At 36.2% G+C, this 15,327-nt stretch overlaps 2 protein-coding genes across 2 annotated transcripts; one reads left to right on the top strand and one right to left on the bottom strand.

Annotated features, from left to right (window-relative positions):
- Positions 1-8,691: 8,691 nt before the first annotated feature.
- Positions 8,692-9,848, top strand: LOC103964483. The gene is made up of 2 exons (XM_009377423.3): positions 8,692-9,258; positions 9,462-9,848. The coding sequence occupies exons 1-2, from the start codon at positions 8,749-8,751 to the stop codon at positions 9,504-9,506; spliced, it is 555 nt and encodes a 184-aa protein (XP_009375698.1). The 5' UTR covers positions 8,692-8,748; the 3' UTR covers positions 9,507-9,848.
- Positions 9,849-9,950: 102 nt separating this feature from the next.
- On the bottom strand, positions 9,951-14,300 carry LOC103964482 (B3 domain-containing protein Os01g0234100-like). Its single transcript, XM_009377422.2, has 7 exons — positions 13,999-14,300; positions 13,793-13,882; positions 13,249-13,283; positions 12,983-13,145; positions 12,658-12,864; positions 12,362-12,452; positions 9,951-12,227 (listed from the first exon to the last, which is right to left on the bottom strand). Exons 1-7 carry the CDS (start codon positions 14,134-14,136, stop codon positions 11,446-11,448), a joined length of 1,506 nt encoding a protein of 501 aa, XP_009375697.2. The 5' UTR covers positions 14,137-14,300; the 3' UTR covers positions 9,951-11,445.
- Positions 14,301-15,327: the final 1,027 nt, after the last annotated feature.

Here is a 15,327-nt window from a genome sequence, read left to right as displayed (position 1 = left end):
GATATCAGTTCCCTATATAATTGCCTATCATTTTATATAATTACACTTAGTTAACTATGTTGATCCCATTCGTAATCGCAAGAATAAAGTTAGCACACGGCCTTAAAGAAATAACTAGTGATGTGGAAAAAGATGCCAATAAAAAGTGTCAATCCATACATGCCTAAATTCGATTCTCCACTACTAAAAATCCACTTTAAATCGTCTAAGTAGAGAACCAAACCAAACCAAAACAAACCAAACTTGCCTGCCCATCTAGCAACATTTCTATAATTTCCATCTTCTCCGGACAAAACATTTTTCTACTTAGAAAGTAGAGAAAACTTCAATCCATTATGGCCATAATGTGTTGTGTGCAGGTGCAGCCTAACCAGGAGATGACGGTGGAAGAGTTCAAGGCGTGGATTTACGGATTTGACAATGATCACAACGGGCAGATTAGCCGTGAGGAACTGAAAGAGGCTCTTCGCAGCCTGAGGGTTTGGTTCGGGTGGTGGAGAGCTCGCCAAGCAATTAAGTCATCGGATTTCAACGGTAGTGGCCAAATCGACAACCCCAAAGAGTTTGAGAAGCTTGTTAACTATGCACAGCAACGTCTAGGCATGAAAATTCATGAAAATAATGATTGGTGATCATTTATAATGCATGGTAGAACCAAAAACGAATGTCTCTATGCTTGTAGGATTTGATTAAGCGAAATAAAAATAAAATAATTTGGTGTTGTTATGTTGCTATTAATTTCTTGTTTTTTAGCACTTCTTTTTTATTTTTTATGCTATAGTCTGATTCAGATGGTTTTGTTTTACATGAGACAAAATCCTTACATATCTATATATTGATTGGAAGATGTTTTTTTTTTCCTTTCTCCTGATGATTTAATTTGTTTGTTTATGAATAAACAGTATAGGTTCTGTTTTGTGGTATTGTATATCTTTTATTTATTTAGTTCAAAGGATCTGGTATGAATTCGTACGTCAAAAATGGACCAAAACTAGAGACAGAGGACACGAGGGAATTCATGAGCAAAAACATGAAACATGAACAAATTTGGTCGCTATTGTGCATGGTTCAATAATCTAGGCAGAGAACCAAACAAAAAGCTTGGATGTGAACAAATGAGATATATACAAAAATGTTGAAAAAAATAAACGTGACTAGTTTTATAGCTTTGTAAACAATTGTTTAAAAAAATTAAGTTGTTACATATTGTTCTCCAACCACTTTGTCTTGATAGTTCCTCTCAACTTTTTTAGCAATTTTACTTCCTAGCATATACATGTTATGATATAGATGGTCATGTCATGTGGTGCATCCGATTGATGTAGAAAATTGTTTAACATTTAGTTGTGCATGTGGCTAAATTGAAAGCAATAAACGTCTAAGCATATGTGATCAAACTTATCAACCATTTTGTGCACAATAAAAGACCTAAAGACTAAAGTACCAATTGGTTATTAATTTAGTGGCGTTTTTCTTCTTAATATTAGAAGTCTTTGAATCATTCTATACAGCTGATTGGAAGAAACAAAAAACCTAATTATGTTTTTTAAGAAAATTTTGAAAAAGCATTACAAAGAGGATCTTTGACAAATCTTAAGAGAAGTGTTATTAGCACTCCAAAAATCTCATTCTATACTCTTCACAATTGTTTTTTTCTTTCTAAATATAGAAAGTTTGGAGTGTAGAATGAAAATTTTAGAGTGTCAATAACAATTCCCAATCTTAAATCCATACAAATCACTTTAACCTAGGCAACATTTCATTTGCCGCAATATGAGCTTCTCGATAAGTATAATCAATGATCAATTTGAAATTTATTGAAGAAGTTGCCAAATATCTTGTAAAATAATAGCGACTATCCACATAATATGGATTTTTTATTTATTTCCAAACCGATAATAATGAAATATTTGGGACTCCATACCGAATCTTTCGATACAAGATTCGGAATTACGTATTCAATGGTTCAGAATTCCAAACCGAACCGAATATATATATTCATTTATTTTTTTATTTTGGTTGCATGCATTTGAATGTTGGATTTAAGTAGTTTGCCAGTAGACTATATTATAAATAGTAGTGTGAAATTGAGTAGTTGGAACTTTGAAATGTCAATTTGACTTGCTATGAAATTTCAAATTTGTATGAGGTAAAAGCTTAAATCTCAATTGATATGAAATTAGGCAACAAAATTTCAGGCCTAAAGTCCAAACTTTAGCTCACAATCCAAAAATCTCAAATTTCAGCCCAAAAACCCAAAACCCAAAATTCAGTCCCGATCCATTCCGAAATACTGAAAACATTTCAGGAATCCAGAAAATTGGGAATACCGAATTTTCAGTTCAGAATTGGTCTTCAAATTCACGTCCCGTAAATTTTCAGTTTGAGATTCAGGATCTTATTTTCGGTTTGGAATCCCATACCAAATCACCCCTAGAAAGAAAGGCCCAAAGCACTAGTTAACAAAAGGGAAAACCTCAAAACCAAAGCCTAATCCACATTGGGGAAGGCAAAAAACATAGAGCACAAGGAGCAGCAACATTCCAATTATGGAAGACCCACATGTTAAATGTGAAAGGCTTAACTTTTAAAGTGCACAATCGACATCAAATCATATTGGTGATCAACTGAAGAACTGTATCTAAGGGTTTCTTGCAGTTGTTGAGATGCGATTATTCTACTCACACCATATACAGTATATAATGGCTACTAGAGAGAGTTTTTTTAACTACCATGGGAAAGGATTTCCCCCACCATTGGGCCGCCACATACTCCACAAAAGAAGACCAAGGAGGGTCCCCACACCTCATCAACACATGCTGTCAAAGACCTCACTATAAAGGGCACTCAAAGAAAATGTGAGTCATATTCCAACTTAGATATTCACAAAACACATAGTCAAGATTGGCACGAAGAGCAAACTAACTAATGTGGTCAAGCTTAGTCAATTTATTCTTTATGGTTAACCACAACACAAAACTCATGTCGAATAGGCGCACTATGTGACGCCAAGCGGTCCTAAGAAATTTTAGGAGCCACCTGATTGATGCAATTCCACATAGAAGCCGAGGAATAAATACCGTCATTGCTAGGAACCCAAAAGGAGGAATCCAAACTTTGAGAAGAAGGCACAATGTTGTAGGAATTTGATTGAATGAAAAGGAAAGTTGAGTTGGAGTAAACAGCCAACACCACTTTGAGCCCTTATTCACATGAGAAAGCTTAGAGTTTATATGAAGACCAGAGACCAACACTACCTCGCTGCTCGAAATGTCTAAGAGAAGGCCATAAGAGTGCCAGTTATCATACCATGGAAAAGTAGACGACTCATCACCCACTAAAACATGAATAAGAGGCTTAATAAGCTCATGAAGCTTTAAAAGTTTCCTCCAATTCCATGAGCAAGTAGACAACCCTGTTAGGCTCCAAAAATACTTGTCTTGAAGGAAATAGGCTTGATCCATTTAGATCACACATTACCACCCCATCACTGAACAAAAACCAAATATGGCGAGCCATAAGAGCTAATTAAATTCCAAGAGTACATATCTTTAATACCCAATCCTCCTTCATCTTTGGGACAGCAGACCTCCCTCCAAGACATTTATCAAAAGACACATAAAGATACTTGAAGGGACAATACCTCTCTTGAAACCCAAGAAATATGAGTTTCTTTCTTACTATGTAAATTCCTTATTAAGAGACCTAAATTAAGTTTGGTTAGTGTCATACAAGCCCATATCACATGACACAAGTTCTTGGTAGGTTGCTAAAGAAGTCTGGCCCTAATGGCTCATGTCCTGGAGGGGACCCCAAACTGATATGGACACTTAAATCAGACCCAGCAGGATGCGGGGCCTTGCACGACCATTCGGTTTGTGTTTGGGTTTTTTGTCCACATCCATACGCTTTGTGCTTATAGGAATCCACCACGTGTCCATTCCCCATTAGGGTGACCCATTAGAAGGAAGAAAAGTGTGTTGTTTGTTGTCATGACACCACAAGAAAAGGTTAAACCATGTGATTGACAGCCATGTCCTTTGCTTGCAAGTTGAGTTTCAAAGCTTCCAATTCTCTCTCTTGGTCCCCTCTTTCTTCTTTCTTCCAATAATTATGCCAAAATAATTGTAGGGACACAAATTCTATTCACAGATATTGTGAAGATTCATGAAAAATAAGACACATGTTTTGTTGTGCTAGTATATTCAAAGTTAATTTTGTATTTCGGTGTGTAAATTTTCTTCAGCGATGATTTTTAAGTAATTATTTAATTTGTATGGTAATAAGATCCGTCAGTAGTTATTTTTAATTTTAATTCATCTTTCATGCATTATTTATTCATTTATAATATAATGTCATTTTTAAGTGAAATGAAAATAATTAGATTAAATACATGTAAGTATTGTATTATTTATTCATTTATAATATAATGTTGTTTTTTTAAGTGAAATGAAAATAATTGGATTAAATTATTGTCATTATTGTAGCCAAATTCATAAATATATATATATATATATTTTTTTAAAACTCAAAATTAGTGAAATTATTTTTGTGCACATGTGTGATTGGTGTAAATATTTAAGATTCCTATGTGATCAAGAAGATCTTAGACTTTCTTACTTGTAGGGCAAGTAAGCCCGTTAAACACGATGTTCATTATAAATAAGGGCATACATACACAAAATTTCCTTATACCTCTCTTTTCTCTCTCTTCGCCGTCGCACCCTTTCTCTCATTCAGATAAATTTAACCCAAAACATCTTGTTTCTTTTTGTACTAATACATGTTTTCTTTTGAAAGAAATACATCATTGTTTTCTTTCCGTCCTCAGTCCTCTCAATTTGAGACAAATTAGAAGATTTGATCCTATTTATAAATCTAGAATTAAATAAATTACTTATGATGCATAGAATAATAATATATTTATTTTCTGTATATTGGAATGGATTCTACGTAAAACCCATGCTCATGTTAGACCTACCAAGTGGCAGGAAAATCAGTGACGTGTACCATATCCAAAATGACAAGATCCCTTGTATTAAAAGCCAAATCTGAAGAAAACAATATAATAAAATCCCTTAATTTCCTAAAACAACCAAAGAAAATAAGATCATCATAATTTATTTAATTAAATATTTAAATGAGATTATCTATACTTCTTATTGAATACTTGGGTTCACTTTCCGTTTGGATTGCGTAGAGTTTGAAGACACTCTAGTCTCCACGTCCCACTATCTATCTATGAAATGTTACATGCTCGACATTTATCGGTTGAATAAAGAGTTGAGTGAGCGGTCAAAATTCCAACAGTAAAAATATCGCAATGTATGATGTACACCGGTGCAGAAAACTCTCTCTCTTCAGAACCCAAAGAAAGAAATGGTGTGACTGTGTCAGTGGCGAACAGCAAACTAGCTCGGCCACCACCATGGCACTATCTCAGGAAGGACATTAGCTTCTGCACGTGCTCACGTGATCTCTTCCAGTATATACAAGTAACAATGAATCATAACATAAATACGGCTCTAGGGTTTTGCATGAGGCGTACAGTTAATATGAGCACCCCAAATTTCCATGTAAACAATAATATGTTCTTTAATTTTCCGCCTTTAATTAATTCACCAGTCTTTGTAATTAGCTAAACTAATCAAATTAATCTCTCCCAGCCACTTAGTACTACAGTTTAGTAGTATTTCTCTTCACTTGTAAGTGAAAGATCTTAGTTCGATTCTCGTCAAATGCTAATTTGAACCACATTATTTTGGCTCGCCCATTATGAGGTTTAGTCCACTCTCCCACCTTTTAGTATTGATAATATTATTTGTTAAAAAAAAATCTTTTCCATCTCTAGGGGGTGCCCGAATTAACAAATCCTCCTATTCCTATGCAGTTTTCTAATTTTATTTTAATTATGAATATTATTTTATGGAATGCAAGGCAACCCTGATCACGTGGTCCCTTTGACCAGTCGATGTCTCCAGCTCATTCACTGCATCTGCATATCCACTAAGCAGTCAAACCTCGGTCAACGATGACAATGCATGCCAACCCCCTCTGGATTCTGGCCTCCACTGCGCCTCTCTGTGTCACTGTGACTGTGCGGGACTAGAATTCTCTCAATCTCTCTTTCTATCTCTTTCAATTCCATTCTCACACATTCTTTATTTTGTTTTTTTTTTTTATATAAAAAATTAATATAAGATGTTGACATAGCTTAACCGTGACTGTTCAAATAAGAGGGATGAAAGAAAAGGAAAAAAAAGAAGGGAGAGAATCCTGCTCTGTGCCCCAAAATTTGCATTGCCATGGCATTTATATTTCAACATTCAAAACATATTTTTTTTCTTCTTCCACCTCTTTAATTCACCAAAATAAAAAGACTTCTTTTTTATTTTTGTTTTTTTATACCAATGATTTTCTAATTCAGATGGATCGAAATTGCAAAGAATAAAATTCGAACTTCAGATACATAAAAATTACATATCGTCATACATTCTCTAATTAAAGTAGCTATGTCCACGTTTGATTGTTTATGTTTTATAAACTTAAATGAGTGTTTTCTTCACTCTCCTCTTCACCTCTTGTAGGAGGTCAAGAAGTGAGATACCTATTCTACATTGAACTAATATAAACTGTATGAAGACTGTAATGATAACTTGGTTGCATTGGAAGGATTACATTTGGTCTAGCAAGCCAATGTGACTACGTTCATGTCTATTTGTTTTTGTTTTTCAAATTTAAAGGAGAAAAAAGAACATTGATGGTGTTGCTTCCTTCCAGCAATGGATTCAAACTGAAAACATCCCCACAAACTGTGGCTGGCCCCAAGTTTGTGAGTACTCAATTTGGCCATTTATGCACTGTCCTCCCTCTCCCATGCGTTCTGATTTTTGAGGCTCGCATCTTTCTTGGCCCCAGTTTTCAGTCACCTTTTTCACAATTTTGCCATCTCAGCAAAACCTGCGTCCATGCTTTGCATTATCAATACTGCATACCCATTTTTGTGAAATCCCTGATCCTGCCAGCCTTTGCTTCCAAGAACATCACATCCAAATCAAGAAAAAAGATATGTTGATAAATTAATTTTTCTAATTAATTAAGGTCATCTCCAACTGAAGGGTCTAGAGGGTCCGAAAATAGTCCGAAAACCGTTTCCAACCGAGGGCTAGGCCAGAGGGCTCGTGGGTCCCACGGAATCTGAAAGGGCCAAAGGGCTAGAGGGCTGGCCCCTTCCAGTCAGCCAGCCAGCCCCGGGCTGGCCAGAATTTTACTTAAAACTGTTGGATTTCCTATCAGATATAACCGACAGGAATAATTTTGTTTATCGCAATAGTGTCGATTATAACCGACACGAATAGTAACAACTACACATGAATAATTTTGATTAATTGCAATGGTGTCGGTTATAACCAACACGAATAGTATGAAAATTTTGAATACAATGGCTAGCTTAGTCAGTTAGCTGTTGTATTCAATTTTTTTTTTTTTTTTTTATGAATTTAAAGCTTTTTTTTTTTCTATTTTTTTCTATAACTTCCTATAACTTCTATTTTACAAAATTGGTTTCATATTTTTTTTTAAATTCTATTTTTTTCCTATAACTTCTATTTTACAAAATTTGGTTCAAATCCAACGGCTAGCTGACGTCACTTAGCCGTTGGATTTGAATTTAAGTTGTAGTTTTTAAGTAATAAATTATGTTTGGCCCTTTGGCTCTCTGTTGGAGACGATTTTTTGTGACAAGGCTAAAACGAGCCCTATGGCCCTTTGGCCCTCGGTTGGAGATGGAGGCAAATATGGTCATGTTCATTAAAATATTAATATCTTGGAGGGCTAGAGGGCTAAAACGAGTCATCTGACCAGTCCTCGGTTAGAGATAGCCTAACAAGGCTCATACAGTTAACCTACACCAGAGTGCAGCATATCATTATCCCTCTTTTTTTACTGTTTAAAATCTTCTACCCTTCAAAATTTTGATCACCTTCTGATCAGCCTGTACAATTTGTACATGTACTTTGTACATTTGATGTGGTCCATCACATAAACTAATCTATTTAATTGTTTAACCCAAAGGAAATTTTCTAAGAATCTTCATGAGATATAGTATTTTAGTAATATTCATATATTATATATACATAAGCATGAACACATCCAATATTATAAGATTACATCGTGTAGTAAATTTTGATTAGTACTGTATTAACATACTAATTTAATCTTCGTGAAACTAGGGTTTGATATGAATCATATGATTCTTTTTACCCAATTCCAAGGTACTGAAATAAAAAGGAAAAACGAGATTATATTCACATCTCAAATTACTTTTTTCATAACTTTTTAGTTTTTTAATTTTTTTTGTCAAATTTTAGTGATTTGTAGAAAATATTAAAAATTAAAAAAATATGAAAGAAGTAAATTGAAGTGTGAATATAATCTTTCAAATGAAAAAAAAGAGTAAATGGTGTGCTTCTTGGCAGCTTCACCCATATCCAAGGAAAGCAGTGAAGATATTGGAGACCGTACTCCCCCCTCAAGATTTAATTGGTCACCATTCAATGCCCCCAATTTATCATGTCATGACAAAACCCATCACATCAGGAATGCATGCATAAAAATGTGCACATGTATTTTCTGAAAATAATAATAATTCTAAATTCATAAAAAATCACCACATATATTAGATATAAATACACACATATGCATGTTGGGTTTTTGAATTGTATTTACTAAGGGTTGTTTTGAAATCTGATGGCAGCCTGCTTAGACATGTACAACCCATCAGAGCATAAGTTTGCTCCTCCTCTTCCTCCTCCTCCAATGAGCCCAAGAATCTCCTTCTCCAATGACTTTGCAGATGCCATCCACCATGAAATCCGGAGAGAGGTGGCGGCTGCTCCGCCTGCTGTCTCCTCGGATTTTGAGTTCTCTGTTTCCAACTACTCCATGATGAGCGCTGACGAGCTCTTCTTCAAGGGCAGGCTGCTGCCCTTCAAGGACGGCTGCAGCAGCCAGACGCGGAGGAGCACCACCACTCTCAGAGATGAGCTGCTTCATGGGGAGGATCATGACGATGAAGTTTCGTCATCCAGGCCGCCGAAGGGTTCGTCGTCAACAAGGTGGAAGGGGCTCCTGGGAAGGAAGAGTAGGTCCCACATTGTTTCCAAGAAAGCTGAGAAGAGTGATGGAGATGGCAGAAGGTCTGAACTTGCGGTGGTTCATGAGGAAGCTCAGCATCATGTTAATAATAAGACTTCACAGGTGAGAAAATATTAAACTAGATTAAATTAATTACACCCAATTCGTTTTTAATTTTGAGTTTAATATAGCAAACGTGGATTAGGTTAGTTGGCCGATGACATTGGGTTAGGTCAATGAGCTCCAATAGTTTAGAATATCGTTTTGTCGAAGAAAAAAGACTTGAGCTTTATATGACATGGTGGTGGTATTATTTTTTGTTGCAGGAGGTGTTGAATGAAGGAGGGTCAAGTTGGAGAGATGTGTGGTGATGAAGTTGTAGAGGTGTGGCCCTGTGGGGAGTACTTTTTGAATTTCCATTTTTTTTTACCATTTGGAGGCTTAGAGAAATTAAGGAGGATGAATATTGTTACTCTTGTATTTTGACCGCTGGTTTTTTGGTTAAGTTAGAGAGGTGGTGGTTTCTTTTAGTGAGTGGTCGGTTTTAATTAGGGCTCTCCAATATTTCTGGTGTACTTTAATTTCAAAGTTTATATCTGTTTAGTTTATCTGGATTGGGTTTGGTATTTTTGGCTCTTCATTGTACAAAAATGTTTGCAGTGGAAGAACCTGTATGCAATCAAATGTCACTCCGACACCTTAATTTGTTTGAACATTTTGAAGTATTATTGTTACCAAACCATCGTAATTGTCTTCCAAGTAATTAAGCTGTACTCAGTTTTTTTTTTTTTTTTTTTTTTTTTTTTTGGTGTCAAACGATAAATTTATTAGATTAAGGAGCCGATGTTCCAACCCACACTGTAATGTAAGGATAACACTCACCAAACTCATCTCCACCGCTGTGGTAGATAACTACTTGCAATTTAGCTGTACTCTTGGATCAACCCTCCATCTTTCCAGAACTTAGGCAACAAAGTATAATTATGGAGAAATGATTTTTGCACTTTCTATTTTCTCAAACTGTACTTCGTCCCTTAATCATGACAGTGTCCCTGAATTTGTAATCGAGTTTTACTTTAACGCTTCAATTTAGTTTTCAAAATCTATGGTACTTGGTGTCCCACTTTCGCTCAGTGTGTCATATCTTTCATTGGTTTCGACAATTTTATCACATCGTAATTGACTAAGAGCATTTCCAACGAATTTGTTAAATTTTTGCTAGTTTAGCATATGAACAATGTCGAAAAATTACTTTAACCAGTCTTCTTAACTTTCATCTCCAACAACATTATGTTTTAACAAACTTTGAATATTTTATTTATTAACAATCATTTCAAAAAGAAAAAATCTAACTCACGTACTCATCTAAAATTGAATTGAATGACCAAAGTAAAATATGGGTACAAACTCAAGGACCATTGTCGTAATTAATCGTGGCAATGGAATTATAACGAAGTTAAGCATTGTTTTTCAGTTTTATTTAAAAAAATATAATTGAAAACTGAAACAAAATAGTTATCAAACAGCTTTTAACTTATTAAAGTTAGTCAACAAAAGTTGAAGGTTTGGATGAATGGAGAGGTTTCAGCGCAGATTGGATAGGTGCAACACAGTAGTAACAGGCAGAGTGCTATAAATGTTACAGCCAAGCCACGGCTATCGAACCTTACGTATACATATAATCTCGTATCGACAGATCTGGAGAGTGTCACATGCAAAAGCACTAAAGGAGTGGACAAACCAGAAGGGGTTACAAGATTCATAGTCAAAATCTCAAAGATCCTCCACTGCAGGACTAGACCGAAGCGAAGGCATTAAAGCTTGCACCTATCCCTACTCAGAAGGACTTACATGAAAAGTGTTTATTATCACTGTAGCGTCGTGAGCCACTAGTACAAAGTCATGTGTAAGACTATCTAGATGAAATGAAAATACACTTTCTACTCCGACTTGTTTTGGTTGATAAATACTTCCTAAAGAAACATACAGGAAATACCAAAATCAGTCGAGCTTATCTTGGCGTGCTCGTGAGATCCACAAAGCAGGAACGATCAAAATCAGCTACGCACCACATGGAGACTAATCCTAGTACTCCTCTAAACACAATTATATCCCAAATCCCAAGTCAAAAATGCATATTGTGATGAATCTCTTTCTCCTCATTGAGGATATGTACCTAGTTGCTAGTCGTTTTACCACCACCATACAAAGCAGAATCAGCCATCTTTTGGGTCACAGATATAAACTGGAAATAAGTACATTGAAATGAACACAAAAAAGGAAGTGGAATTTATATTCACAATAGCATATTTACCAAGGAGCAGTAACCTCTTCCTGGAACCTGAGCTTGTTGATTTCAGCTTTCGATCTCAGGCTCTCAATGGCAGCACCAAATTCATCGCACGCCTCCATCAGTTCCTCCAGCTTCATCTCGATATTTCTTATTCCTATTCCTGCCTGAGATCGCTCAATTCTAGCTTCTTTATACATCTTTGCCTCCACGGCAGCTTCCGAGTCGTTGGCAAGGTTTGCAAGCCGGCATACCCGTTCACGTAAAAATCCAACATTCATGCCCAACAACTCAAAGGCTGTTAAATACTTGTCCCAAGACACAAAATCATCTCGAAGCGCAGTGACCTTGCAAGCTTTAATGGAATCAGCAATATTTACAGTTTCAGATATGGCTCCGATAATCAAATTATGATTCATGCCCTTGATAACATTTTCATGAAGAAATGCTTTCTGGCTGCGACAGAGCTTGTAGTACTTTCTTCGTACATCTTCGGGGAACTCAGGATCTAGAAACAACCCATCTACTAGAATGTTGAAATTCTCATAACTTCGGATGTCCTCAAATTGAAGAGTTGCAGCAGGTGACTTGAGATCTTCTGAAACTTCAGAACCAACCTCCTCACTATTGGTTTCAGATTGTTTGACTTGCTGCAAACCAATCTTTTTCTTCTTTGGAACTACTAATTGAGGAGAATGTGCGCGTTTCCTATTAGAGTCATTCCAAGGGGTAGTGCTTGTTTCTGCATGTTTCTTGGTAGAGTCATTACAAGGCGTAGTGCTCATTTCTGCATTATCTTTATCTGAGTGCAACATCCAAGAGAAATGGTAGAAACATCAATGTATGCACATGTAAATATAGCATGATTTCCTAAAAAAGTAATATCATAAATGCATGATGCTAGGAAGAAACAAACAGAGAGATTGATGAACTTGCCTGCATCCTTTTGTTTTGTATTATTATCCAAATTTGGAAGGCCAAGATCCCCATCAACTTCAGCCAAACCATTTGACCTTATTATGTAAACCTACAAGATGTGGGAAGATACGATTATACATAGGAAACTTCCTTCATGACACGACAAGGTGGAAGTTCAAATAAAGCACCAGTGTTGGTCCCAAGGGATAGGTTTAAGGCAATTGAATCAAGAGATAGACCAACTTAGTCATGCACTAAATGTAGCAGCCTATAATGCTCTTGTGACTTTCGGTATAAAAGATTTGAAACATTACCTTAAATTTTGTAGGTTCAACTAATTGGAAGGCCAGAACATCTCCCTCGAGCAAATTGTGCGAAGCAGCAAACTGCCTCCAACCAGCGCTTAGTCCGGTCTTGCATGCAATGTATTTCGACTGATACTGTCTACCACTTTCATCTTCCAAAGTCATTGTAATATCTTTATCTGGTAAGTGTGATTTGCAGAACAGCGAAGGAAGCCCCTTTTACACAGAACACAAAAACAAAATATAGGGCAGAAAACGACAAGGATGTTAACATGTATACACAACTTCTGTTATAACTAATGTTTTTGCTTTCATCTACTGTAACAGAATTTACCATCCAAAAACAACTAGCCACGTGTGATCTGACCAGTGATTTCACAAAGCTGGGGAATTGAGGTTCTAGTTTTGATCGAACTTCCTGTGCTCGAATGACAGCAGATGACTTTGCTTGACCTCGTGAGAGTGATCCATCAACTGGAAAATCATACTGCGTATTGCTTTTAAAAAAATCAGAAAGACAGCATTGTCATGAATCAAATATACAAATACAAACAAAGAGGGAAAAAAATACACAAAAACTGTACAAGATCTTTCACTGACCTAATGGCCAGGGACTTCCCTGCATGACTCAACATCTGCTGTTCAAGAATTTTTAAAAGCTTTCAGGAACAATGCCATTTCATCCATACAACAAACTTATTCATAATACAAGAGGTTACAAATCAAGACAGTCAAATGCAATCGCAAAAGAAGAAACATATGAACTAAATGCATTGCACCAATTCTGCTAATCCATAACAACATTGCCTTCTCACCCACTACTCCTATTAACTTTCTGATCAATCAAAGCCTCTATATGCTCGAAAAACAGGTGAGGCACGAAAAAGAAACGATTTTTCAATGAATTTGTATAATTTAAATGGCTAATCCATTCTATATGTTAGTGTGGAAAGTACATTGTATCGAAAAACAGGTGAAGCACGAGAAAGAAACGATTTTTCAATCTTCTTGTGTAATTTAAAGCCTACCCCATGATGCCAAATCACAAACTAATCCACAAATTTTGTGAACAGAGGTATCAAAATTAAGAAATCCAAAGGTTTAATTTAAGTTTCGAAAAAAAATAAAAAGGGGGGAGTCATACCTTTGTAATTTGGGTATTAGAAAGCTCCTTCACAGGCATGGAATACTCCACTTCTTGCTCGTTTGGCTTCCCTGGCTTCTTCAACTTCCCCTATTCCACAATGCACCAAAAACCCACATCAATTTCAATGGAAAAAAAAAACACACACGCACACATAGAGAGAGAGAGAGAGAGAGAGAGAGAGAGAGAGAGAGAGAGAGAGAGACCGTGGGGAGAGAAGAATGTTTAGGGTTGGTGGCGGGCTTGGGGCGGAGCCTGGGTTTGGGCAATGGAGGCGGAGTCAGGTGGCCGTCCTCCTTGGACAGCGGCGTTTGGGGCTTGGCGTTCTTAACATTCCGAGCCATGGTGAAATAACGCCGGGTAGGTGTTTGTGTTTATACCTGAATCATTTTCTGGTTCGAACAAACCCAAACCAGCCAGATACCATGAGGCTGACTTCCTGCCACCTCCCCTCCTCCCCTCCTCCCTCCTTCTTCCTTTCCTTCTCCTTTTTTCAAAAAATAAAATCATAAAAAATCGTTTTTTCTTTTTTTGTTAATTTAACTTTTTGGGTTTTTCATTTTTGTTGTGATATGTTTGTGAGAGGAGTGAGCTTTCACCGTTATTTTTTGTTTAGAAATGATACGTTTTTTATATATTTATTTTTTAAAGATAATTTTAAGAAGATTAAATTTTTAAATTCAATGATATGATTGTTGATAATTGAATTATTAGTTAAGTATTTATTAACGTGTTTATTTCATACTGGTGACATATCATTTGATTTGCAAATTTGACCTCTAGCATTATACAAACGAGACTAACATATGTTAGATAGTTCTACCTCTATTTAAAAAATGAGTTTAATTACACATACACCCCTTAAAGTTTTTTGTGTTTTTACAAAACCCCTCAGATTTTGAACATATCACCAACACCACATGACGTTTTAAAATCACTTCACAAAACTTATTTCATTAGAGTTCCGTTAGTTTTATGCCGTTATCTGCATACAATAATTTTGAAATGACAAAATTAACCTTTTATAGCTATTTCAGTTAAGAATATGATATTCCATTTGTAACCAAACACTCCAATTTACCAATCTCCTCTGTCTTATTTGCTCTCTTCTTATATTTGTCTCTAAATCTCTCCTAAACTTCCGCACAAATCCCACACTCGGACTTGGGCTCTACAGATTCTATAATAGAATCCTAACTCAGATCCTTAGTTCTCAACCAGTACAGCCAGGCAAATTCACAAACCTCCTGCCAAAACCTCACTACCCAAAATACCTAGAACGGAAACAACCTCAGTTTCTCCCTTCTCCTTTCAATTTCGAAACGGTTCTCAATCCACTAAATGGTTCAGCAACTTTGCAAGAATCGGCTCTTTTCGGCCTGGAATGCGCACCTCACACAACTCCCCCTGCGTGCATGGTGAATTAGATGTTAGCTTTGAAAGGTGCCTTTGTGGTTACGTGGTTGTGGATGATTTGATTTCTTACGCCATAAGTTACTTAGACTTCCTTAATCAAGGGACTGTTTATGAAAGGG

The sequence above is a fragment of a genome, unplaced genomic scaffold (genome assembly GCF_019419815.1).
Source record: "Pyrus x bretschneideri cultivar Hongxiangsu unplaced genomic scaffold, Pyrus_bretschneideri_v1 Contig59, whole genome shotgun sequence".
Taxonomy (NCBI): Eukaryota; Viridiplantae; Streptophyta; class Magnoliopsida; order Rosales; family Rosaceae; genus Pyrus; species Pyrus x bretschneideri.
Note: the sequence above shows the minus strand (reverse complement) of the source record. Positions and strands in the feature narration are given on the sequence as shown.